At 34.9% G+C, this 27,020-nt stretch overlaps 2 protein-coding genes across 3 annotated transcripts in view; both read right to left on the bottom strand.

The window, feature by feature from the left end:
- The window catches only part of CTDP1 (CTD phosphatase subunit 1), a 318,905-nt gene extending 309,629 nt beyond the window's left edge, over positions 1–9,276 (bottom strand). Inside the window, exon 1 of the mRNA XM_068200862.1 lies at positions 9,273–9,276. The gene's annotated coding sequence lies outside the window, so the exon portion shown is untranslated. The remainder of the gene's footprint in view (positions 1–9,272) is intronic.
- The window catches only part of ATP9B (ATPase phospholipid transporting 9B (putative)), a 155,126-nt gene continuing 129,522 nt past the window's right edge, over positions 1,417–27,020 (bottom strand). Inside the window, exons 16-30 of one of the 2 annotated variants that reach the window (XM_068200828.1) lie at positions 19,388–19,549; positions 18,692–18,784; positions 17,030–17,113; positions 16,304–16,474; positions 14,817–14,915; positions 12,199–12,288; positions 11,598–11,742; positions 11,202–11,266; positions 10,616–10,771; positions 10,398–10,462; positions 9,103–9,211; positions 7,366–7,423; positions 6,486–6,689; positions 3,976–4,008; positions 1,417–3,206 (exon numbers count right to left, since the gene is read on the bottom strand). In XM_068200828.1, coding sequence (XP_068056929.1) covers positions 3,070–3,206; positions 3,976–4,008; positions 6,486–6,689; positions 7,366–7,423; positions 9,103–9,211; positions 10,398–10,462; positions 10,616–10,771; positions 11,202–11,266; positions 11,598–11,742; positions 12,199–12,288; positions 14,817–14,915; positions 16,304–16,474; positions 17,030–17,113; positions 18,692–18,784; positions 19,388–19,549 — 1,671 coding nt within the window. In that variant the 3' untranslated portion in view covers positions 1,417–3,069. The remainder of the gene's footprint in view (positions 3,207–3,975; positions 4,009–6,485; positions 6,690–7,365; positions 7,424–9,102; positions 9,212–10,397; positions 10,463–10,615; positions 10,772–11,201; positions 11,267–11,597; positions 11,743–12,198; positions 12,289–14,816; positions 14,916–16,303; positions 16,475–17,029; positions 17,114–18,691; positions 18,785–19,387; positions 19,550–27,020) is intronic. The other variant, XM_068200836.1, reaches the window with a different exon arrangement.

The following is a 27,020-nucleotide window of genomic DNA, read 5'->3' on the forward strand; positions in this document are numbered from 1 at the left end:
CACTTCCAGTGTATATATAAAAGCAATGGCACATTTTTTGACAACCACTTTGAAGGTTTAGGAAGAAAACAGGAGATACTACACAGCCGAATTCTGGTTGCATGAGTCAGCAAGCTCAATTTGAACATAAAAGCATTGGTGTAAGCACTCACATTCATGGATGTGTGCTACAGATTTAATGTTAAGCATGCAAGGATTTATCTTCTATTTGCAAACTAATATCTTATACAGTAAAATGTTTTCCAGCAGTTACATGAACATAATTTTGGAATAGCATCAGAAAAACCCAATATAATTACCAGTATTCTCCTTTTTTGCAGGATCTCTTATTTCCCTCTGTTCTTCCATCAAACTACATTGGAAATCTAGGTGTTCAGCTCATGTGCTTATTAAACATGGTCCATGTATTGTTATGTAAGTTACTTTGGTGAAGATGTATTTCCTGGTCACACCTTGCTCCTCCATTCTGTCCCAGTTCTGAAATTGTTTTCCAAATATGTTTTCAGAGAGACATGATTACTATTTCAGAAATACATATTTGACATAGGAGCTCACAAAAGTAAACATTTATTTAATACCAAGAAAATCTAAGGTACTTCTGGGTGTAGGCTGCAGAGCCAAGGCCTAGATCTGTTTATGCAAGTTGAACCTCAAAAGCAAGGTGACTTGAATCAGGCTTCCACAATCCTTAAAACAAAGTGTGAGCTGAAAGTGGACCTTTGCTGTATATTGGAAATACTAAGGGAGCAGGCACTTTAGAGAACTGACTCCACTTTTGAAAGGCTTATAGCTCAGAACCTATACATTTGCTATCACACTAACCTTAAGAGTTTTAATGCTGGGAATTAATATACCTACACTTAAGTTATAACTGAGCAGCTCTTTACTCATGGGTAAAATTGTGTCTCATATAGCTGTATTGCAGTAACACTATCACTTTCATGCTGTTAGTTTAATTTCTGGGTTTTTTTCCTCATTTTCTGCCAAATTTCAGAGATGTGATGTATAGATGAAAGACGACCAAGTCTGAGCTTTTGCTTATGCATATGGTTGTGAGCCCACAATGTGTAAGACAAAAAGATCTGAAAAAAACACCACCAACATTTCAGAAGAACTGCACACCAGTGACTTTTCTTAATTGTTTGAAAGTAATTACCACTTATTGGGAAAACAAAGAAATTAAAGCAAATCAGTAACAAAACTACCACAGAACTAATCTAAAAACGTAAATCAGGAGCATCTTGGCAAAACCACACCAAATGCAGAAAGGCTCCTGCTAATATGCAAGAACAGCGACATCTTGTGGGGATTTACAGAAGTGAGTTCACAGAGGGACAGGGCAAATTAGTCTTGTGATGTTGGGTAATTAAAGGAAACTCTACCTCAGTAGTTTATTTAATACATATACCACTAATATTTGGTAGAAATTAGGCTTTATTGCTTTTATAATGAGGAATGAAAATGAAAAAAGATAAATAGCTAGTTATAAAAACTTTGAAAACAGAAATTAATGGAATGGGGTGGAATCCAAATAGCTCTGCAGTTGTTTCCTCCGCTCTCCCAGGAAGTAGTTATAATTATCACTTAAATATTACTCTTCCAAAGAAATAATGGCATAAGGGAAAAGAGACTAAACAAGGAATTATGTTGTAAAGGCATACAGTCAAACATAAAAATGACATCAATATTAAATGGGTTTTAAAAACACACACATAAATATTTAATAAAGAAAGCATGAACAGTTGTGTTGTTCCTTTCCTCTGATTTATAGACTCTGCCAAATTCATTATATGTACTTCGTGAGAAAACAAAGTTATATCAAAATGGAAAATTAATATATCCTACTTGCCAGTACAGTGTGCAAGATTTGGACCCTACAGATTGCATCAGAGTATTTGAGTTTCTGGAACAAATCAGCTGCGATAAAGTGTCATAACTCAGCCAAGACACTCAACACTGACAGCTTACAAGGAAAAATGTTTTGATTTTTTTTTTTGACAAGTTTGCACTCAAACTAAGTTATAAAAACATAACATTTACAACTTGGAAGATGACAGATTTTCCTACCATGATGTTCATGTGATCCTCTTATTTTCTTTTACCTGAGTAACCTAAGTAAACAGATTACAAGGCAATTTAGACATATTAGCTAATACAAGGTTTACTGGACTTCTCATATATAGAAATGTACTTTGACACTATTTGCAGTTTTACAAATACAAAATGAATAAGAACTTTAAAACATATTTACTGAGCAGCCACGTTTTCATATCTGTACAGATCAATAAGTACTGTGGAATTATGTACAGAATTTATAATTTAATTTTTAAACAGCTTTTATGCAACCTGTCCGTAATGTGCATTTAAAGAACTGCTGTCAACATCACACATCTGTAATTTACTGGTGCCAGAAATGGAGAGTACAGAATAGGACAACAGCTCCTAAAATAATACTGTGCTATGCAGATATCAGTACATAATTCAAATAGTGCATATTAATCAATGTCTGATGAGGAGTAATAGCTGCTAGTACAGACACAGGCATTTACAGGTATTAGGTTTGTTAGAGTAAGTATGGATAAATAAACATTTCCATATATAAAGATTAAAAGAAAGGGCTTGAATTAGGAAGTCATACAAAAATTAAAGATGGAAATTTATGTAATAAATTACAAAAGGTTCAATTTAACTTGCAGAAGGTAAACATAGTTGGAAAAAATCCTTTACAGTAGCAAAAGATCCTTCACAGTAGCAATGAAACCATTCAGAAGCATTGTCAAATCAAAGGTAATTTGGTTTTATTTTATAATCATAACAACTGAAAGAAAAAAAAGGAAAATCAACTTGAAGAAAATTTAGTTTATCTCTGATAGTTGTTAGTGTACTTCTGTGTTATTGTTTCTATCAGATGTTTCCTCCTCTTTTTGTGCTCTATTCATGCTATCCCTTTTGATTTTTGATTTTTTTTTAAGTTTCTTTAGTCCAATATGAATCCACAGACACTAAAGCACAGTGAATATGCAATCTGCAGACTGGTGTGAGTGAAAAACCATAGGAATATAATCACTTTTACGAGGTAAGCTTGGAGTAACTTGGAGGAGAGAACTTGCGCTTCAAGTACTTGAGAATGTAAAGTGGAAGACAGCTTACAACAGTGATTGCTGACACTTTCCACAGGAAGGTCACAGTTGTGATAAAGGCAACATCTGCAGAAACAAAAATGGAAAATAAGTAATTGGAACCAGTAACATGGAAACTGGAACTTCCAGTGCAAAGTCAATAAAAGTCTCTTAATTATTTGCTTATGCTATTGTCCAATAAAACAAACAAAAAAATAGGCAATAAAGCAACAGAAAGTTAACCTAAGCCTTTTGCTTTTGCAAATTATTTTATTTAGACAGGAACTTCAGAGTTCCTTTATGGTCCTCACACTGTTTTGCAGCTGAAGCAACTTTTAGGGGAAACAGAATCTGAGTTTATAAGCAGGACTCTCTCATAATAACGAGTAAATTTTTCTACTAGTAAGAATGATTTTTACCCACCATAAGTTCCCAGCTAGAAATTTTGCTAGTTTGGATCTTTTATTCTGTACTGATTATTTTTCTTACAACATCTATGCTGAATGATTCTTAAAATCATAGAGATTAAATTACAGCCAAAATATTTCAAGGGAAAACAATGTAGAGATATTTCTACACACCACACAGAAAAGAGAATTGTTTATGACAAAAAATTAACAAGAATGATGACACACTATGCTTGCTTATTAAATTTTTTACCCTGTTTGTGATAATTAGATCATACTTAATTTTCATGGAAAGATCCCAAAATTCAGGGAACCCCAAGAATTTTTTTGTTTTATTTTTTTCCGTTATTTACAAATGCATATATTAAGAAATTTGCTACTCCTGAGTGAATCTTTAAAGATTAAAAAAAAAAAAAAAAAAACTTCAAGAAAAGTTAAACTTCACCTACCTAAGAAAGCTCCAAAAGACACTCTGCCTATACCTGTTTCACAAAGAGGGAAAATGAAAGGATAGATTTACAGAAAATATAAAAGTTATGCCAAAAAAACCCCAACCAAACGAAAAAAAAAACCAAACAGGTTAGCTACACAGAGGAAATGAAAAAGATGTTAGTAGCATTAACTGGATTAGTATTGCCTTTCACATGTCAATCAGATTATTTTTTTAAGCAGCAATTAAATCAAAACACTTTGAAAACATAGAGATTTTATATTTGCTCATGTTTTAAGATTGTTTTAGATTGGTACTTCTCTTACATTTCATTTCAAGGTATAATATACTGTATAAACAACTTGATCATGTGAATGAAAATTCACTTCAGAAAATGCAATAAAGAAATGCTTTCCTGCTCCAACTCTGCTCATTAAAATTACTTTGCATATTAAATTTCAACATATAAACTTGTTATGCAGTTTTAGCCTAAGCCTGCTTAGACATACTGAAAGCCCGTGTAACCTATCATATACACCCTAAAAAGGCCACTGTATGCAATTAACTCAGAAACATAAAAAGTAGTTTACTTTTATGAGTCAGAGCTCTAGAACAGTATCTGTTTTGCCTTTGGTATTTTTGCCTTTCTAATTTGAGTGCCATGTCAACATATAATTTCTCTGGAAGGAGATGATCCTTATAAGCAACATCACTGAAATAAGTTTATTTGCAAGTGAAGTTAAGCACTATTGGTCTGGACCATTTTTCCTGATCTATAGAAGTTCCTATATCTTGAACTGCAAACCATCACTTAGGTTTATGCTACATCACATACACAAAAAATCTCCCTTCCCCCAGTTATAACGGGACAGATTAAATAAGAATAAAGCATTAAGCAGAAGTGAGACTAAAAGAAAGGCATTTTCTCAGATTAACTGGTGAAAAACACAGTAAAATGAATCTTTATAAAGTCTCCTGAAACTGCAGCCTTTTCAGTACTCACAAATACAAAAAATAGAGAAGTTAAGTCCCTGTGTTGCAAGAAGCCATGCAAGCATTTATGGACTCAGTTGCTTGGGCTTGCCCAGCAAATACAAGAGCACAGAGAGGAAAACACTCCCCTTTATGGAAAGGTTTGCAAGAAACAAAGTTCCTGTGGTTTTTACACCTTTGTGAACATCATCTAAAAGTGTTTTTCACAGAACACCACCAGAAAGGATGGAAGGACTGGCTGTCACCAATACTACAGACTTTCAAACGTGAAGCTGCAAGTTCTGCTTTATGAAGTTCCTGGAAGTCTGGACTCAAGTGCAAGTACCTATATCTGTTCTTGTTTGTTCCTTTAATTTGTAATCTGACTGTGGAGATTCAAAAATCAACCCAATAATCTCTATTAATGTATCTGTGCATCAGTGTCAGAGAAAACAAAAGGGTGCTCTGGCAAACCTGAAATAACGTACAATACAGGTACCAAGCCCAACAGGGTTGTTTCTTCACTAAAATTTGACTCCTGAAAAATTTTGGAAGTACCAGAACACCTGGGAGAGGCAGTGAAGCATTTACTGATTAAATAAATAATTATAAAATGCACACACACTACCCTAGCACTGAACACCTGGGAACTGACAGAGTGAAGGCAGAAGTGTAAGACTTCTAGAAACTGCTATGTAGCACTTAATTCTGCTATGTGAAAGGACAGGTGAAGAAGGGGAACTCTGTACTCATCAGATCCTAAAAGGCAGAGAAGAAGCAGCTGGATTCTGCTCCTTGTGAGGAATAATTAAAGCTATTACATATATTTCTGTAAGTTACATTTGTAAAATCACACCTAGATAGTTTATTTTTATTAAAGGATAAGTTGATCCAAGAAGAAATAGGTATTACTTTGATGCTCAGATTCTTGACTGCTAAGATTTGCAGTTAAAATGTGTTCTTTCATCTTGTGAACTATAAACAATCCCTTAAGGCACAGTATGGCATACCAAAACTTAAAGCAAAGCAAGCACAATACAAGCTTACTATAATTATGAAGCAATGGTTCCTATATAAGGTATCTTTCCTTCTAGGCTGCTGCATCATTCCCTAACTATATTTCAGCAATTTTAGCCTTGTGAGTTAGATCTAATGAAGTCCATTTAGTCTGGTGTACAAAATAATGCACCAATTCAGCTAAAGATCCTGATTTTTAACAAATCATATCTGTTTTTAATAGTGCAAATCTCAAAGCCAATTTAAGGTATGCAGTTTGGACTGTCCATATCAGACCAAGGATGGAAAAGGCATGAGTGGTTTGAGTAAAATTTATCATATAGATAAACCATACTAACAGGATAAAGATTGTCAAATTCTAGGAGAAAAGCGTAAGAGAATATTTTAACCCAACATTAAATAGGCCTAATTTGGACTCAATTACATTTCTTATAAAGAGAGCTGCATTTCAAAACATGACCTATTCTTAATTGAAAAAAAGGGAAGAGAAAAACATTATTAAAATATAAAACAGTTCTTTGCTATAATATTTTCACTCACCAAAGTATTCATTTAGAAATGCAAGAGAGGCCACATAGCAGCCAAGACTGAGGAATTCAGCCACCACCATTAACCAGTGCCATGTTCGTATGGTCAGTGCAACCATCAAGAGCTCAGTCAAGATCAGGGCAGTGAAGGAAATGGCAACGACATGTACAAATTCGGATTCAAAAAGCAGCAGGGCTCCATACATCAGAATACCACCTGGGTGGGGTGGAGAGGCACACAGGGTTGGCAATACACTCTGCAGTGAAATTTCACTGTACCAGTTTTTACAACTGCACACTGAATGTTTGATTACTCATTATGAAAATTTGTCAAGCAATTTTTATAACATTGATCTTTCTAAAAGAAGGATATTTACTATACATTTTTGTACATGTGAAATAAGCCAACCAAAGTAAAGCCATACAGAAAAGTATTAGAAAATTAAACACCTTTTAGCGCAATATATCTGATGAACTGTTAATTAACCTCATTTTGTCAAGTGCTGCAAATAAATGAGATATTGTTGAAAGTGTAATTACTTTCAACTGATTACATAATTCAGATTTCTTCAACAGTACTTCTGTCATTCAATGAAAGAAAACTACTGTGCAAATACATGCCATGTGATAAGCACTCATTAAAATTTTTCTGGATTAGCATTTAATTAAAAACATGTACTTTTTTACATGCACCAATAAAAATACCAATCACGCTGTGTTTTGAATAGGCCTGGCACACTACAGGAATATCGATTTACGAGATAAACAGAAAGCAATATATATAACTACTGATGAAATGTTAAGCTTTGGGAATTCAACCTGCAGCTGAAAAACAATATTGCTAATGGCAGACAAAAATTTCTCAGTTCAGCAAAATTAGGACTCTCTCCTACCTTGGTAAATACTGATTAAAACCCAGATGAGGAAGGTCTTAAATGACAAAGATCTCCCCTAAGGGAAACATGTGAGAGGACAGTTAAACAAAACTTTCAAAAAAAGAAATCTACTCAGCTCATATATTTTTAATAATTCATCACTAGAGAAACATTTTACAAGTAAAATAAGCAGCATTTGAAGTGATAGAGGTGACAAAGCTTCTACTTGTTTTTATGATTCTTCATTTCAAGCCTGTATAGAAATTGCACAAAGTCTAAATTTGGGAGTAAGAAGTTAAGGCCTTAAACAGAAGAGATATTTTAGCTTGCAATGCTCTCTGACTGGTTTTCAGAATGATAAATACAGTAAAATTAGTTTATTTTTATTGTAAAATGTAGTCTTCAAATCAACAACAGCATTGTGCTCATACCGACCAAGATCTTAAGTAAATCTGCAGTTATTTACTAGCACCTTCTAAACATTGGATAAACTGCCCATTTGCTTTCACAGAATAAATTTATGACTACAGCAAATTTTCAGCAAGTAACTATTACCAAATAAATGTTAAATATTTTGGTTGTGAATGGTACAGACTGAAACATACGCAAAAATCAAAGAATAAATGCTGAACGTGTGATATGACTCTTGCATTCTGTGAGGGTACTGATGAAATACATTAGAGCTGAAGAGTTAATAGGACACAAATTTTAAGGGATAAAGTGGCAAACAGAGCAGCCATTTTACCACAAAAATGATCGATACTAGAACAGGCAAGAATCAGCACTTCTTCATTACTGTAGTAAGTTCTAAGTTCTGTGACCAGCTTTTCAGAGGCAAGCTTATGACTCTGTTTAGCAGGTGAAGGCCGTGCTCTTTGGAGTTTGATCATGGACTGAAATCTCAAAAACTTCAAAGATTCTCAAGCAGAGAAAGAACTAAGACCTCCAACAGAGGAAAAAAGATGATCCCAGACTAACATAAGTAATAGCTAATTTAGTGCAATTAAAAAGACAAAGACTCAGAAAATTTTGGACTAGAGCCTTTAACTAGAGTCTGCTTCTGAACTTTTAGAAACATCTTTGAAGAATTTACTATCCCTAAAAAAGACTGTCTGTTTCTGCCTTGGATCATAACTTTCCTAGCTAACAGCTAAGGATGAAGAAGAAGTGTTTTTCAAAAAGCTTATTAAAACAGAATCTTGAGATTTATTTCACTCTTGTAACAAAATTATGAACTTTGATTGTTTGCAAATATGTGCAAATACAAAGAAAGCAGTATCCATGGATCACTGAGTTCAGATATATCAGTTATAAATATCTGTTATTTAAAAGAAGACAGTTTTTGGAGACATCAGCAGTAATTTCTGCATGTTCAGAAAAAATAAATCTATAAATTCATCTACCAATTAAAAAGGAAAAGTAAGATGTGAAAATGTAAATAAAAATAACTCCACACCAGAGATTTTGAGGACAGAGTATGTTGCTTTATCAACATACCTTCAGGTTTGAATTATTTCAGTACAACTACGGGTGACTGGAGAAATGCATTAATAAAAATGATTGAATAATAATGATAGAATCAAAATTGATAAAAATATTTGTTACTGTAGATTATTTTAATAGTACAGAAGTTGGCAATAGTTATGCAATCTGTCTTGCTTAGAATACCTTAAGGAAATGATTGTAACAATTCCTGGTTTTGCACACTGGAGATTTAAGTATTTGTTCATAGCTAAGTACTGAGGGCATTCGTACCTTTGTGAGATCCTTATAAAGTTCTGGATATAGCAATGCCATTTCTGGCTTCACATCTTGATCTAATACTAGAGAGAAGACTGGAAACATAGTATATATGGTTGCATACCTAGGAGAAAGGAAGAACACACTTTAACACTTTCGTATGATATAATTTTAAACTGATCTACTGAGTTAAATTATTCTTTTTATGTAAGTGAAATTAAACTGATTCTTTTTCCCAGTACTTAGGCAACTTACCACCAAAGCTTCCACATGCAAATCAACTGCTCTTGTGGTTCTGAGAGCAGTCAGTTGTGAGAAGTTACAGAGGTCTTATACACTCAAAACCAATAAACACATTTCTTTCTTCTATCACCCAAGCTTATCACCTGTTACCATACTCCCTGTGCACTTGCACTTTGCACAACCAGTCCAAAGACCTGCCACTGAAATTCATCTACAGATGGATGCATGAAAACTGAAGGAAAAAAAAGGGCACTATATTCTGGACAACCTGGAGAAGGTAGGTGGACGAATAAGAGTTTTAACAGCTTTGTAAGTGGCTTTGGATTTTATGCATGCCAGATACACACTTTCAAATGTACTTCCCTGGAACTTAGCACAACTTCTGCAAATCTTTTAGAGATGTCTGTTTGCCTCTGCAAAGTCCGCTGTAACCAGACCATGGTTTGACTAAGATTTAAGTTGTTATTATTTACAATGAGAATAAAAAGAAGCTCTTAGGTCAGTAGGGACAGAAAACAGGGACAAACACAAATATATGTACAGCTCTCAGCGGTATAACTTGGGGAACCATATTAGTAAACCAGCTGCTGTAACATGACCAAGGTGCTCCTAATGCTGCACATATTCACATGAATGGAAATCTACATGGCAAACTTGGATAGATAGCCTTCTCAGAGGAAATTTCATAGTAGCTTCAGCTCCATTTTTAACACAAAACCCTGTGATTCTCACTGAGATTTGTACATGAATCTGTGTGACAGCTGAAGCTGGTCTGGTCTGGGAGATTTTCTTTATTGTTTTCACCCCCATATGTGCACAGGTTCTGTGGTGTCTTTTTCTAGGGCTATGCAGATCCCTCTCTCCAGAGAACTGATAATGAGTCTTCCTCTCTCATATAGTGCATATCCAATCTAGTGTGACTTTTCTTGGTGAACTCATCCCAGGTTTTGTTAGTGTACCCATGATAAATGCATGGAAAACATGGATGACACCAAGCCCTCGGTGTTATTTAACCAGTTAATTTGCTGTATTTATTACTAGAAATTGTAACTGTTGCGTTGACTTACCCTACCATTAGGAATCCTTGGTACAAGGGAACAGATGCAAAGTAGAAGACTGATGAAAATACAGCCTACAAAAAGTAGATAATTAATTATTTTATATAATTCTACATACAAAACAATACAATATAGAAAAAAAACCAATGCTGGTTAGTTAAGGTTTTGTGACATTTCAAAGACAGACATAGGGATTTTAACGATTCAGAAAACCAGGTTTTAAATACCTGCATAGTTGAAATAATAAGGCCTCGGTGCATGACAAATTGACCAAGTGCTGCTGATCTTTTGTAACTGTTTCGACCATGTACCATCAGTAGCCTACCTATGTGTTTAAACTGTGTGATAGAAAAGTCAGCTGCTAGAGAAGCTTGTTTTCCCTCCTAGAAAAAAAGAAAAATATTTCAAATATGAAGCTCAGTGTAAAAGATGTGTATTAAGTTTCAAAATTCTAAGCAATAATTAATTTTAAGACAAGTTTGTTCCTTCTTTGAAAATCAGCCCTGCAATGAGACACGACAATTTTTTTGTACATATTCTAAGATGCAGTGGGCTATAACAAATAAGTTTAATTGCTTCTCCTACTTCTTCCAGGAAAATGCTACACAGAAACAACTATAGTTTTTCCTCCTTTTAAAAAGATAAAGCAGAAGACATACAAGCAAAAATACTAAAGACTAAGCATTCTTATAATTTCGCAGAATACCTTAATTAGAAATGATCAATTCACTGTTGTTTAAGAATAAAACTTCTAATCACATTCTACTAGGCTTCTATGTGACACATATTTCACAGTGAAACTGTTAGCATTACCTTGCCTTCAATTCCAATTCCACAGTCTGCTGCTTGGATCATGCTGACATCATTTCCTCCGTCACCTGGAAAATGTCACTGCAATATTCAGTTCTTCAGAGGTTTTATTCTCCTGGCCTTACAGCATTTGAGAAACCTCTTACATACCTTTAAATTCTTACAATTATTCAGTGACTTAGGATTAATTACTTCAGTAATCAAGACTTTCCTGCAGAACAGAGAAGATAACCACACCTTTCTCATGGAATGGCATTTTGTGCCATAACTACGCAATACTTGGCTGCTGGTAAAGGGGTAAAGAAGTCTCTCTGGTTTTGTTTCAGCTATTTCTCTCTGGTGCCACCTGCTGATTACATTTATTACAGATTTTACTATGAGGATTGTGCCAAGAGTTACCTATTGCACATGTGCGTTTCCCAGTGTGGTGCTGTAACAGTTTCACAATGTGGGCTTTCTGGGTGGGAGAGCATCGGCAGCACACCACAGCAGGACACTGACAAGCCAGCTCTACAAATTCATGCTCATAATACTTCAGACAGACCTGAAGAAAAAAAAGATGCTTGGATTTATTTACAATTAAATATTACTACATGTAGCCCAACACAAAACCACAATATAAAGATTTTTTGATGATGTTTTCCATGTACAATATCCAACTGGGAGAAAAAAAAGATTCTCCTGACTGTAGCTTTATTATTTTTAAAATCAAAGAGAATGTCACTTTGAGCAGCAACGTACTTTGAGGTTAAGAGAATTGACAGTACTAAAGCATGCTGTATACAAATTCCATTCTGTTACTGTACAGAAGACTAGAAACCCAGTAATATTTGCACATCTACAACATATATCATCTAATTTGCACTCAGCGATAAGCAAAAGTATCTCTAAGGACTACTTAAAAGTATGGGCAAATACTTGAAAAAAGAGCATGAAGATGCTGATACATTACTTTCTGACCATAAGCATATAAATAATTTGACAGAAAACAAGTTTTTACCTCAAGTGAGTCCCCAGATATCACCAAGGCACAGTCATGTTTCCTCCTAAAAGCATTTAGTTCTAAGTGAGCCTCTCCTCGAGTGACAACCTTCAATAAAAAGCATTCAGTTAAAAGATTTTGTTATATTCTTAAAAAAACTGTGCCTAAACAAATTAAGTTTTGAGAACTCATACCCACAAGCCTTGGTTCAAGGGTTTTATCCCACTGCAAGTCTAATGCCAATGGAATTTGACTATAAGCCTCAAATCTTATGAAGTAAAAAAGTAATCCTCCAACAAGTAAAATCTATGTAGACAGCTTAAGTGGTTCCTCACCAAAGTTTGCAAGGGCTAAAATAGTAATGAATTAATGACATTAAAACATCTGAATTTTGAGCTGGCCTGAGTCTTTTCATCCTGGCAGGTCTAGAGAAAAATAGAAAATTTTCCCAAGCAAACCTCAATTGTTTTGTTTATTAACCACCAAAATATGCTCTTAGAATAACATAAAGTGTTCCTATTAATTGGTCCTTCAGTTTCGGTAACCAGGCACAGATTTCAAAGGGACATAAAGATGCTCATTAGTACCAGTCTTTATAGATCTTGCATGACTCTGAAGACAAGATCAAGTGATATAATATGAAAGAATTACATAACAGATTTTTTAAATTTACATAATTGTTTCAGAAAAGCCCAGCTGTGAAATGCAAAAAACAGTCAAATGTTACTAAATGCATTTTAGAAGTTTTTGAACTATAAACAGAATATGAAAAATTGAAATTATAACCAAATTTTGAGGAGACTGGCAGGTTCGGATGTGGTGATAGGTTTTTTTGTTAGTTTTGGTTTTTTGTTTGTTTTGGTTTTTTATTTGGTTTGTTTTTAATTTGGTTTGTTTTTCCCCCCCCCCCAATAAATATCAATGTATTTTAGAGCTATCACGCTAGACAAATTTCCAAGCACAGAATAAAACACAAGCTCCAATTACACTTTTAATTGTGTCTCTGTCAACACATCACATTGATTAAATAACTTTTAAGACATATGAATCTTAATTACATTGAATGTGAAGTTTTGTCCTTGACCCACTACTACCCAGCCAGATGCAGTTCAAAGAACCTTTCTCTCTCCAGATGGGTTCTACTACCCATAAAATTTGAGTTACATTAAAGAGGCCCTGCAAAGAGAAAAACTCATACACATGCTCCAATTCAGAATTTTTTTTTCTTCTTTTCCACAATTAAGCATGAAAAGAGAAATCTCCTTGTCTGACAGCTGTTGGGAACACCAGACTGTGTTGGCCTAGTACATTCTTTCTGCATTGCAGAGATGAAGAGATGTCAGCACTTGTGCACACTGATGAGCAGTGATCTTCCTCTCTGTTCTACATTTCAACCTAACAGAACACTTTCTTTTTTTAATTTGTAAATACCTCCAGAATTACAAATTATAGAACCTGAGACTTCTAAGAATAAACAGTTTTGTTAAAAACAAAACAGAGCTTTTTGGAAAGAAGGTAGCAAAAGGTTTTATCTTTCTAATTTATAACTACAGTAGAAGTGTTATAGTGCTTGATATTTTCTTACATTAATTCAGTAGTTATTTCTTTGCAACAAATATAGCCACAGAAGTAATTCTGTATAAATGCATTTTCTAACTAATTTAAAACTCCATATTCTAAGTTAACACAGTTTTATGCTGATCTCTTATTACCAGTCAAGGCAATGAAAATAAAAATCTGACTCAACTAAATACATTTTGTTCAGGAAGACTTAATTTGTGGTGTTACAATGTGGAAAGGTCAACAAAAATTGATCTGGAGTTTTATCAGAAGCATTAATAATTTAATTGCAGGGCCTAATTTAGCATTCTGATGCTTCAGAAGAAAATACATCTACATGTAAATTATATGAATATAATTATTTCTGTAGGTGCAAGTGGTTAATTTAGAACAAACAGACGCATTATGTCTGATCACACAGCATCAATCCGTGTCTGGAAAATCTATTTTTGTTTGGCTTCAGTCAAGTGAATAGTACGCATATAAAACATATAGAAAAAGATTCAGTTCACTTTTCTAACAATTACTTAAACAGTATGTTGGTAAAAGGCACATATATATAGAATGACATGAAAAGAATTTCTCATACCAATTTGATCTCCGTTTATACAGGGAATGTTTGCAGTTTCATTCAGGATTAATTCTGCTTGAATCTAAAGAGTTCTATCAATGAAAATGCTAAAACAAGCAAGAATGACATTCAGACAGCCTAAATGCATGGACAGTTTCTTAGTGGCTCAGCACCTCACCTCACACAGACCCCTCTATCACTATTTAGAGGTATCTTGCTATATCTGTTATGAAGGGTGTAAAATGTGTGTTGAACCTTGGTCACTCACACATGGCTACCAACATTTCTACAGCACATCAACAACACTAGGAAACAACACCCTTAAATGCTTTGTAATTGTACTGCCTTGAATAACAACCAAAGTACTACTCTCTTGACCATTACAATGACACTCAGTACAATAACCCAACAACTTTCAACAGCCAGCCAACTACTAACTTTATACAGCAACACTGTATGAACTGTATCATGAGGAACCAATGAAAAAAGTTAGAACTATACTTACAGGTCTGAAAATATGAATATCTTGATTTCTAGACACTAAGTGAGAACTTTTTGCAATGCAAGTTGCTGTCTCCAGTTTATCTCCTGTTAACATCCATATCTGCAAAAAAATGTAAGAGTTTACTTCTTTGGACGTTAGCATGTCTGTTCTCCAAATCTAAATGACATCTCTCTCCAACTTTTCTCTGGCACCTTGGATTAGATTATCCAAGAAAGTATACTGACTTGTGCATTTTAAAGTAAAATTAACTAACAGTTTTTACTGCAATAGTATGCAAAGCAGAAAAGAACTGTCTTTACTTTTTGCAGCTCCATTCCCCTTCCATTCTCATAAGGGCCAATGTTCTCATAACATGCTCTCAAGCATAAAATCCTTTCCCTATGGCCCTGATATTACCTTCATCAGAAAAGTGAGGATACAGATGACATTTGTGAGCAAAATGATGCAACACAACAGTCTGTGACCCTGGTGATAATCTCAGGAAGCAGCAGCCAAGCCATGAGACAACAAATCTTGGAGCATGAGCTACAGTCCCAACACTCCAAAGAGATCTTGCCCATCGATCATGCAGAACTGAGAAGGCAGTAAAGATTAAGGGATAAAGTTGTTATGTTCCCAACATGTGACAGCTCTCTCAGCCCCTTAACACCAAGAAAGTATGTTAGTACGATGACTAGTTAGTAAGATGACTCAATCACCAGTGTAAGGAAATTATTGTCATTGCATTCCAAAATTCTCCTGGTTTGCTTTGCCCTCCTGAGCTGCCCTTCCAGCAGATAGTGGAGGGGCTGAAGTCCAGCACAAGCAGCATATGGAAAATATCGCACTGTGTCTGACTCAGTTTAACCAATGCAAAATCATTACAACTATTTGGAGCAGAGCTTGATACTGCTTAAAGCAAAATGTTTATAATCTTGTCCCCTCCCCTCAGATATTGTTCATATATTTACTTGAAATCCTCCCTCAAATAACTGCATTACTTGTATATGTGCAATTGATAGGTGTCTAGTAAACCAACTCTTCTGCATTGCTTTTCATGCCATCCTTTTAACATGAACTGAACAAAACTCCAAGGTCAGTTCTGAATTCTAGTTCAAATAATTCACGTTTTGATCTTTGCTGAAACTTCTTATGAGCGCCAAACCTGAAAACATTGTTGTCACACAAATCTTGTGCCAAGCTCATTTAGTGTCAGCAAGGACAGTTTACTGTAGACAGCCAGGGGTTAAATGACTGAGACAAACATACATCTATCCATTGGTAGTTTTCCTACAGAAGTAAGTTTGAGATTGATGAAACCTGTTGTAGGCAAGGGAACATTGCACACAGTGTCTTGTTTGTTTCTGCTAGTTCATTCCCAGAATGTGCTTGAGACTTGATACATTTCTTACTTTGAAAGAACTTAAATACAGACAGATATAAATTACGTCTTGATTTAAAAAGTTAATAAATGATAACCTGCTATGTCAGCAATATGTGTTAAATACCTTTATTCCAGCATTCCTCAGCATCTCTAGAGTTGGTCTAACATCTGCTTGTAGCTGATCTTCTACTCCAGTGAGACACAGTAATTCCATTTCTCGCTCCAAACTCTCTACAACAGCGGCAACCTTCAGGTTTCTATCATGTATGCTTAGCTTTGCTTGGTTATATCGACTCTGTTTGCACAAACACAAAACCACTTAGAGTTTGCTACGACTCATAAAGTATACATTCAGTCTACCACTCAGTGATAGCATGGATCCATTAGGCTAAATGTTTGTCTTTAAATATCTTTAATGAACAACAAAACTAAAGGAGCAATTTTACTTTACATCCAATGTTATACAGGGCTCTTCTGACAATATACCTAAAGAGAATGCCTCCTGAAGAACTATTAAGAATGAGGCATCACAGCTTCTAAGGAGCAAAGGCCTTATCTTTGAGAACAAGCAGATTTTTTTAGGTCATGCTGAAGCTACAAAAAAAATATTATATTAGCTTCTGGGAATACACTGTCCAATCCAATAATAAAGCAAACAGGATCCTACATATGACTGCAGAACCATCATTAATGAATGACAAAGCCTTTAACAGATTGTAGACAATATTTTAATTATCTTTTTTAAAATATGAATAATCTTTTTTTGCAACTGTAAAAAATAAAATAGAGGAATGTTATCCTTGAAGTAATTAAACATGATAAAGCGCAAGATCACTCTGCCCTTTCATACCTCGAAATCTTGATATTGTTCTTCAGTAAGTGATTTTTTGGCAACAACCAGTGTGCGCAGTCCTTCTCGAGCCATATTACCGCACTAAATGAAGCAAAGCACAGAACAGTTATGCAAATATTCAATCCTGTATTCGTGCTTTTTACTGTATGCTAACGTGGTGTATCTGTAGCTTTGGTGTTACTTTAGACTCTTAAAATACTCTGGAGAAGCCATAAACAGTATGAAAAGCAATTATACTTCAGGTCCCCTGTGGTGTTATATTATAGTTAAATGTTATGCTCAGTCTCACCTCTCGAAAATGTATGGTTTATTCCAAGCCTGTGATCCTCCCCTGCAGTATCCTGTGTCTGTAATCCCATTGGCCCGATCTGTTCTGCGCCCACTTTGAATCTCCCTGTTAAGTGTGCGGGTGGTGGGGGAAGAAGGTTCTCTCTCTCTTCACCAGCTCTCCTGGCTGGTGCTTTCTCCCCCTCCCCTTTCCCCCTCACTTCCCCTTCCCCCACCCCTCCCCCCCAGAAACCATGCTGCCTCCCGGGGGTAGGACCCCCAATAAACCCTCATCTAATGAGCACCCTCAGAAGCCGTGTGGAGTCTCCTTGCCTGCCTGCCGCTATCAGCGAACTCACAGCCTTGGGGGTCCCCCCCCGGGGACACCCCTGGGGGAGGCCCCCCCAAAACGTGCTGCGACAGTCCCCCAAATGAAGTGGTTTGCTATCAGTAAGTCAATTAGATCTCCTAGCTTAAAGAAAATTTCTTTTAGGTTGAAGCTTTTAAATAAATTAAAACTAATTTTGATTAATTAACAGAATTACATTTCTTTTTTCACTGAACATATCATTTATCAGAAAAGCATCTACCTATTAAAAATAGCCGTGGAATAGCATGTCTTAATGAAAAACAAGGCTCTCCAGTGCAAACACTTATTGATTTGACCTCATAAAGCTAAATAAATTAAACAAGTATTTTACAATTAATTGTGTATCATTATCACCAAAAGTAATTTTTATGACATTTTGCTAGGTCTTGAGGGAGTTTAATTTATTCATGTCCCCGAATAAATCAAACTGCCCTGCAGCAGATATTGATTCCTATTGCCAATACCATTATGAACATACATGGTGTAATCATTGTATTAACATATTGGCTGTATGTAGGGTCAAAAATAAGATGATTGCTGGTACCTACTAGAACATAAAGTGAAAAATATCAATCAGGTTTGAAATTCAGTCACTATTTTAAGTTTAATAAATGTGATAACAAAAAAATAGTTTGGACGCAATGCTTGTCAAAGTCTGTAATTCATAATCATACCTCACTGCAGATTTTGATCAAACAAGGGATAAAAAGATTAATAGCAGAATACTTCTTAGAAGTAATTAGGTTTTATGTAAAAAGTCAGTCAATGAAAAACAACTTTCCTTGTTTTAAGTGGAACATGTCCTGCTACTACCAGCTTCACTTTTCTTGTATGTTACTTGGGAATTGGAAATAGTTTTAATCCCTTAAAACCCATTCAGGATATGCATAACTGAAGTTCAAAATCCATTACTGCATTGCCTCAGATTGTCCTTTAAACATATCCCAATAGCATCTGATATATTTAAGATTTAATTTTTTTATAAAATTTAAATTTTTGTAAATGTTGATTTTCTTTCTTACCTCTTCTTCTAACCAATCATTGTACTGTACAATAGTGGACATGGCAACATCTGCACCCTTCATGTAAAATGTAATTTCTCCCAAAGATTCATCCTAAAATTTTACAAAAGAAATGGGAAGGGGTGAGGGAGGGGAGAAATATCTGTTTATAAAGTCAAAAAAATTACGTACCAATAACTTAATTGCCTTCTGAAGCACTCAGCAAGTTCCCATTTATAAAAGACGAAGTACCTTGCCAAGAAGTGGGTAAGTTTTATTACTTGATGTTACTATTTCCAGTGTTATCTCTGATTCCACTGAGATACATGTCCCCTATTTCCATGTAAGAGGACCAGTTCTAACTGAAGTCAACAAGCATAACACATTGTCAGCATCCCTAAACTAAGTTTTAAAATATCACTGTTACGTCCCCTCTAACTTGTATTTTGTTTCTTGGGTGGCAAATACCAACCCAAAACAGAAAGCTCTGTATCTTTGAAATACCTGGTAACTAAAAATATACAAATAACTTAGTGTAAATGCTTGTTATGCATTTTAATGATGCAACATTCATTGCATATTCAGTGAATCCACATTCAGGCAAATGTAGCCAATGAATTTCTGTGGCATTGTCTGCTGCAGAAGGAGTGAATTAGTCTGATCTGCCAGCAGTTTTTAAAAAATCAAACCAAACACCCAGAAAATCCCCCAAATTACCCTAACTATGATGCCCATGCGCTTGCTCTCAGAAGTGAAGGGGAAGATCTGCAGGATATAGTATGTCAGGATGTGTCCTCCAGGGGTCTTCAGCTGCATTGAGGTCAGATCCCTGTTAACCAGAGTGAGACCCACACTCTCTGTCCACTGCACCAGAGCTACCTAAAGAACAAAGGAAAAAAAAAAAAAAAGATACATATTTAAGTGTGAAAGGTCTATGGCACTTTTATATAAATTAGGTTAAAACCAAACAACTGTTGCTAGGATGAAAGTCTAAACTCTTCCAAGAATCTAAGGAAAAAAAAGTGAGGAGCAGATGGAGTATAAAATACTAACACATCAAATTATGTGTTTCCCTTGAAGAACTTACAAAATTTCTTATGAAGAATATAAAAACTTTTTATAAGTTATTGCTGAAAATGAGGTATTTAGAATATATTCTTCAGAAATAGCTAGTCTAATAAATAACCATGTACATTCAACAATACATCAAGGACATTGAGTAGAAATTTTGCAAAATGAGAATACAATTTATGCATCAATAAGACCATTATGTAAGTGAAAGACTTTGGGAGTATTTCCATATAAAATATTTCTTACACCTACAGCTACATGAAAGTTGAGACAATGTAATAGGTAGTAAATAGGTAAGCAAAGGACCTTATTTTTAGTTTACTTTGCTCACTTGCATAATTTCAATACTTTGTTTCAACAGTAATATGACTTCTGACATCAAATACTGCATCCCACAAACTCATATGGGTAAGTGCCTTTTTCCAAATTTTGCTGCTCTGAAGTGCATGACATCTAGCTTCAACATTTTTCTATATTATACTTTAAATATCTCCCACCACCACCATGTGATTTATTCCTTCAAAAAAATAATATTTTAGGAAAATTGCTTTACTGATTTTACTGTTTTATATACAAGACACATTCCATATCTAATTTTTTTCTGAGTAAAGAAAACTTCTCCTCCTCAATCTACTTTTAGTTTTCCAAATGCTAATCTTTACTGGAAACCAAATTTTTAAATCACCAGAATGATAACTATAATGAAGTTCACATGATTTTTATGGATCCTGGATTTTTATGTATTAATAGTCTCTGCTATTAATCTTGGGCAAGATGAAAGAAATAAAAATCAAGCACTCTGATAAAAAACATGCAACTAGAAAATTCCCTAGGTAAGTTCAACAGACATGACAGTCACAAAGAATTTCACAGAAAGCAAATAAAACACCTCAGTTTCTAAGAAAATTTAAAATTGGAATAAAATCTTGGGTGAACGTGTAAAAAGCCCTAGTAATGCCATCTGTGTAGGCATCACCAGATGAAAATATAGTGAGATGCAGTAATGCAAGAGAATAAAGCACACTTTGAAAAGCACCATTTTAAATTCTTGAAAGCTACAGGGAGCCTTTTTACAAACTTTTCTCCTTCACCAGAAGTAGTATATAAGCTGCAAACAATCGAGTACTTCCAAGGTTAATTTTCAAATTTCACAGTGAAGGGTTACTATTACATTCTGACCTGTAAATTGCATCATTCTACTAAAACCCTATCATCTTATTTGCATCCCTTTGCAGCTAGAACTAAAGTGTTCTATATTTGGTGACTCAAATCTGTTTATTATATTTATGCTTGGCTTCACATACCATTTGAATTAGCATTTTGCAGCACAGTAATTTTGTATTCTGGCCTATACACAACTGCATATTTATTTTTTTTTTTTTTATTGATCAGGGCAAATACCATACAAGAAACAGTCAATAAGGCTCAAGAATCAAACAGATGCCTACAAGGACACTGAAGAAACTTGAGAGAAAGACGAGTTTAGCTCCCACCACTCAGAATGAATCAGAGCAGCATCCAAAACAACATAGCCAGATCTTACCATTAAAATACTTTAAGCTTTTAGAATGTAGAAATTTTTTTCTAATCAAGTATTTCACAAATGGCATGAACATCTACATGTTAACAAATACATATATACTGAAAGGCTGGCTATAGAGAGTTCAGAAAAAGGATTCTTAGGCTAGTCTCTCTTCTTGAGGTTTCTCCTCTACAAATATATTCTCTTCACTACATTTTGGAACCTTTACATTAAAATGATCTTGCAATTTCGTGTGCCTAAATAAAGAACTCCTAGAATACCAGGAAAATACAACAGCTGTGGCTTCTACAGAGCTTGACATAATGGATGAAGTCAGATAAAGCAATTAAAAGTTGGACAAGCACAAAAAGCTTTGATAGTGATGCTACCATTTTGTTTTAAAAGAATCCATTGCAATGACAATATTTATTTGCTGATAACCATTAATTTGCTGGCACACAAACACACATGAAATGTATCAAGTTTCCTGAATCCAGATTAGGTACTTATTTAAATATTTTATGGATCTTCTCTGGCTTATCACAAAGCTTCCCTTCTAGGGACACCGGCTGCCTGGGAGACATAAGCATGTTGGTGGGTAAACGGTCTTCCCATTACTGAGACACAGGTATGCAGTGAACTCACTAACTGTGAAGTGTTCTAGGGCAGGTAATGCACATGGAGGAGAAGATTTGTGGTTGCTAACTTGCTAATTTTCTTTCTCCTCAGTAGCAACCCAAAGGGTAGAGATGACCATCCACCTCTCACATGACAATGTCAAAGAAGTAACTTCCAAACTAGGAAAGAAAGGAGCAAATAATTGCATTGTGAAACAGAAATGCAACAGATCTGATGCGAACTAGTGAGAAACACCTCATTTAGTGCTCTTACCCTAAATTTTTCAGATGCTTCCATTTACCACATGCCCACTCTTGAACTCTGGTTGCTTCTGCCAGCATTCTCCCCACTAGAGGCCACCCAACCCTCTGAGCTTCTATAGTTCACGGATCCAAACATCAAACACTTCAATTATCAGGGCACAGATTTCCACTCAAAGTCAAATTCAGAGATTTCATAAGGAAACACTCCCAAATCAAGCAGCAACTGGAACCCACAACATCACCTAGAGTAGTAGCAGCTCAGGAGGTAGAAGCAGCTTCTCTAAGTAGAAGTGTGTTACTAACTTAGTCACCTGAGGAATGAGTGCATTTCCAGAGGGGCATGAAGAGGTGAAACTTCAAAAGCACCATTTATGTCCATGTTTTGGGACATAATCATCCCATTTGTTTAGAAATGTTCATTTATGGAACCAAATCAAACCAAACAGCTTATGCACTGGGTTAGGGTTGACCTGTACAATAATACTCTTGACTGCAGGTTTCCATCACAGGATATACTCTGTTCACCATACTTGGATCCTGTGGGGCTGTACACCTCATCACTAAGGTCACAGCCTCTAGCAGCCTGGCTATCATACCCAGCTCCTGCTTTCCTTTCCTTATGGCCCAGACTATAGTTTCTGCTCCTTAGAAGAAATATTGAACTGCTCAACATTTACAGTGTTTGTTGCTCAAAACAGTTCATTGAACAAATAATTGTTACTTTCAATGCACAATATTCTCTTTTGAGCTAACATTAGTTTAGGAAAATGATCCACTGCCTTGTGGCTGCAGTTGGCACTTCTCCACCTCACAGGGCAGTTTAGGAGTTCCACCACAGCTGTACTCACGTCTTTCCTGAAGCCCTGCTATGGACCTAACCACTTTAATTAAAAAAGAACCTGCATAAGTAAAGCCTTCAATGGTTTTGGCATATATGAGGGAGCAATTTGTAGGGCAAGAAAGAAGGACTAGACATGGAAATTTTGGAAGCTAGTTTTGCTGCTTGGAAGAATTCTCATGTAACCCACCTGTATTTCTTTCAGACTATTTAAGAGCATCACTTCAGACAATAGGATCTGCTTTCAAAATCAAACTGTTGTATAAGGTGTACAGACATTGTAAGTGTGGTATTTTTAAGTTAAGGCTATTGCTTTGGAACGGAAAAGAAGCAGTGAGCTATCCTTTCCCCACTGCCTGAGTGTTTCCAACCATTTCCACTAGGACTGTTCAACAACTCATATCTGTTTCCAATCGGTGATTAGTTTATATTTATAAACAATAATTTTATAACTAACATTTGCAGTCCATCACTTTTCATAAAAACCCTTCATAATTAAAATAAAATTATTAACTTAAAAATACAGCTTGGTCATGGGAAAAAAACACCAATCAATATTGAAGACAAGCTATGCAGTAGTTATTCTTTGTGGGTCTCGAAGGTCACACAAGTGATGGTTTTATGCTACTGAGTGATTTGCTTTTCACAATACATTGACAAAACAACACAATTAGTCTTGCTTCAATAAGCACACACAATAAAATGAATTAAACAATACAACATGTCTCATACATAACAGCTTCACTTTTGTAAACAGAAAAGCTGCTTCACTAAGGGCATATAATTTCCCTGTTTTTAAATTATTGGCTTTGTATCCTTGTAATTAATTTTAGCAACTCTGTTGTCTCTGGACAGAAATGTTGGAATTAAATAACTGACCACACTTTAAGGTAGTATTTAAATATTCAAGATTCTGGAATTAGAAATGCTTAAGACTATAACAGCACAGGACAAAGCATAACCAATAAATGGCTGGTTTATGAGAGTAAGCAGTCATTAAAAATCATGACTGATCAACCTTTTCTCACTAAGGGGAGCAAAGGTATTCAAAGGCTCCTGTTCATAGCATGCCCTGAATTGCTTGGGTCTCTGACCTTTGAACTCTATTGCTTCGCCTACTTAGCTTATATCCTTTTATGATTGTTCATTACATTAAGGTAGCTGGCTTTCTACAGATGAACTGAACCCACACCTATGATAGCAAAGTTGAAGCTGAGTTTTGGTGCATTTTTCTTTTTTTTTTTCCATCCAGTGGGTTCTCAGTGAATGTTTATTGTTTGCTATGCTACAGCTGTAGAGGACAAGTGACAGACAAATGAAACTTTCCACTCTTTCAGAGAAAATGAAATATTGATCATTTATCATAAGAAGCAAAGAGCTTGGCATAAGCAGGGTTTGCATTATGAATACAAAATCAGTTACTTATCTCAGGTTACTCTAACAACAGATAAATACATCTTTTATGATGAATGTACCTACTTCTAAATGTGCATACTTTGTTATGGTTATATTATATCTGTATACGGATGCACACATATGCACAGATGTAAGGAATTTCAAAAGAGTTCCTCAAGTCAATTAATTAAGCGTGCAGTGTAGCATATTACTGAGCTGTTTCTTATACCTTCCTACAAGGAAGAATAGTTTATACTTACATACTGTTCTCTGCTCTTTACATCCTATGGTGCGATCATGCAATATTATATAATGCAACAGACAACTATGCAAATAACATCTTGTTTCAAAAGACTGCAGTCATGCCAGATCCATAAACAAAATCTAAGAGAACAGAGTTGCGATGTTGAGAAAGTACAATGCATAAAACCGGTTAAGTCTATTAAATGATAATGTTGCTTATTAACCAAGTATGTTGTGATAAGTCAGTGCTGAGGTTAAACAGAAAACGTCAATTGAACCATTTCCCTAAATAAAGCTCCAGGGTGCAATATTCAAAGCACTTTATTCAATGAAAAATGCTTTTAAAATGGTACTTTGGTGATTGGGAAACATTGGCATCATCCGTCAACCTAACTGCAGGAAAGTTCAATAAGCTAAATAATGAACCATTTACATTATTTTCCTTAGGCTCCAATGATTTGCAAACATTGCATCAATAGAAGTCTTAAAAAAATTATGATAAAGACCTGCTAGTCTTTCAACTCTTAGGCTTTTTTCTGTCATGCTGCAATTTTTATGCTGTTCACACACTTTTTGTAGCTTCATCTTTTTGTAAGACTCCATTTAACATCAATTTCTCATTATATAAAAGCCTATTTGTTCAATATGATAATTTTACTAGTGTTTCAAGCATTATCTTTGAGAAACAAAAATGAAATTTAAGGCTCTTTTATAATGGAAGCATTTCATTTCATTGCCATATAGTTTTAATGTATGAGTTGAAATTATTAAAAAATCATTATTAAAACAATATCTATGAATTCTCTCTCTTGCAGCATGAACAGTTTCTTTGTTGTTGATTTCTTCTTCTACCTTCTTTTCCACCCTGAGTCCCAGATCTATTATATTAGCACTTTATCAACTTTCCTTTCCTTCCTTTCATCTTTTCAAGGTCAAATTCCCTACTGTCTTCTTAGGGCTCCGCTTGTATAATTCTCGAGTCTTACAGCTGCTTTCTTTAGTAAGTAAGGGAGGAGAATTGCTCTTCATGGTAACATTTTCAGCTTTCAAACAACTGAACAAATATACAAAAGCCCACAGGGAGAGATGAGCGAGTGGGAGAAAAAACTCACATAATCGCTCTCAACTGCACATCTCTTCACCTGATTTAGTAATACCTTTGGCTATTAAAGCAGAATATTTGCTTAATTCATAACAGTTATCATATCTTGATAAACAGATCCTTGTTCATGCAATCATTCATTATACTCAGTAGTACCTCCCAAGCTTATTAAACAGAAACATTAAGTAAATATGAATGCATGTGCAGATGAAAATTTGTGCACATGTGCATAATACAAGTCAAACATTATACAGATATATATAAGATATATATATATATATATCATAAGTAAATGCCCTTCTGGCATAAACAAATGCCCTTCTAGGATTCTCAATTCATAAGGTGGATCAGCTCACACTATATAACACCACATACACTATTATAGATTACTGATTTTAGCCAAAGATCAGCATCTCAAGTCCTACCTCTTTATTTAAAAGTAAAGAGTTTTATTTTTAAAACCGTTCTGACTGCCATTTTTTAGTCATGAAGAATCAGCCACTTTATATTCTACAGTCCTTTGACACTATGAACTGTGTTTATAGCATCTGAAATGTATGTAATGTCTGCTAGCTTGTTACGACTTGAAGATGGATTTAATTTTACTTCTTGCATTCCTAAAATCCCTTGTTACAGACTTGTTACTTCTAGCAATTATAGCCTGCAGTGTGAACTGCTTAAGTTTTGTTAGCATTAGGTATGGTGAAAAATTAGACATGAAAACCAAATGTATACATGAATAATACACTATGTAGCAGGATGAAGTTTGTGAAAGAAACATTATCTTGTATGAGATCAACTTGCACAGCTAGAGAAATATTCAGGATTTCAGGTACATAATCCCTTCTTCACAACAACCTTATTTTATTTACGACTAAGGATTGGGGTTACAACAAAAACGGTACCTTCAGAAAATGCTAGAAATTCTTTAAAACAACGATTCTTCTCAACCTGTTCACTTTCAGATGCAACCTAACCTCAAAATAGTCTATTTCTCCATTTTACTATATCAACTACATACATTTTTATAAAGTGAACTCTTTGCAGTATCTTGCAGCGTGACCTTTGTCTCTCTCTTCTAGTATAATTTTAGATTGAATTTTAGGCAATCAATTTAGGGACCAAAATAGGATTATTCAGAACAATAACTCAAATCCAATGAAAGCACTGGGATTTGTTTAAAATTTGTATTTCAATAAAACTCAAAGGCATATTTTTATTGAAAGGGTATTTTAAATTTGTGCTACGCTTGATGCAATTTTAAAAGAACCCTAAAGATTATGAAACTGCCTAGAGTT

This window comes from Anomalospiza imberbis, chromosome 1 (genome assembly GCF_031753505.1).
Source record: "Anomalospiza imberbis isolate Cuckoo-Finch-1a 21T00152 chromosome 1, ASM3175350v1, whole genome shotgun sequence".
Classification (NCBI taxonomy): domain Eukaryota; kingdom Metazoa; phylum Chordata; class Aves; order Passeriformes; family Viduidae; genus Anomalospiza; species Anomalospiza imberbis.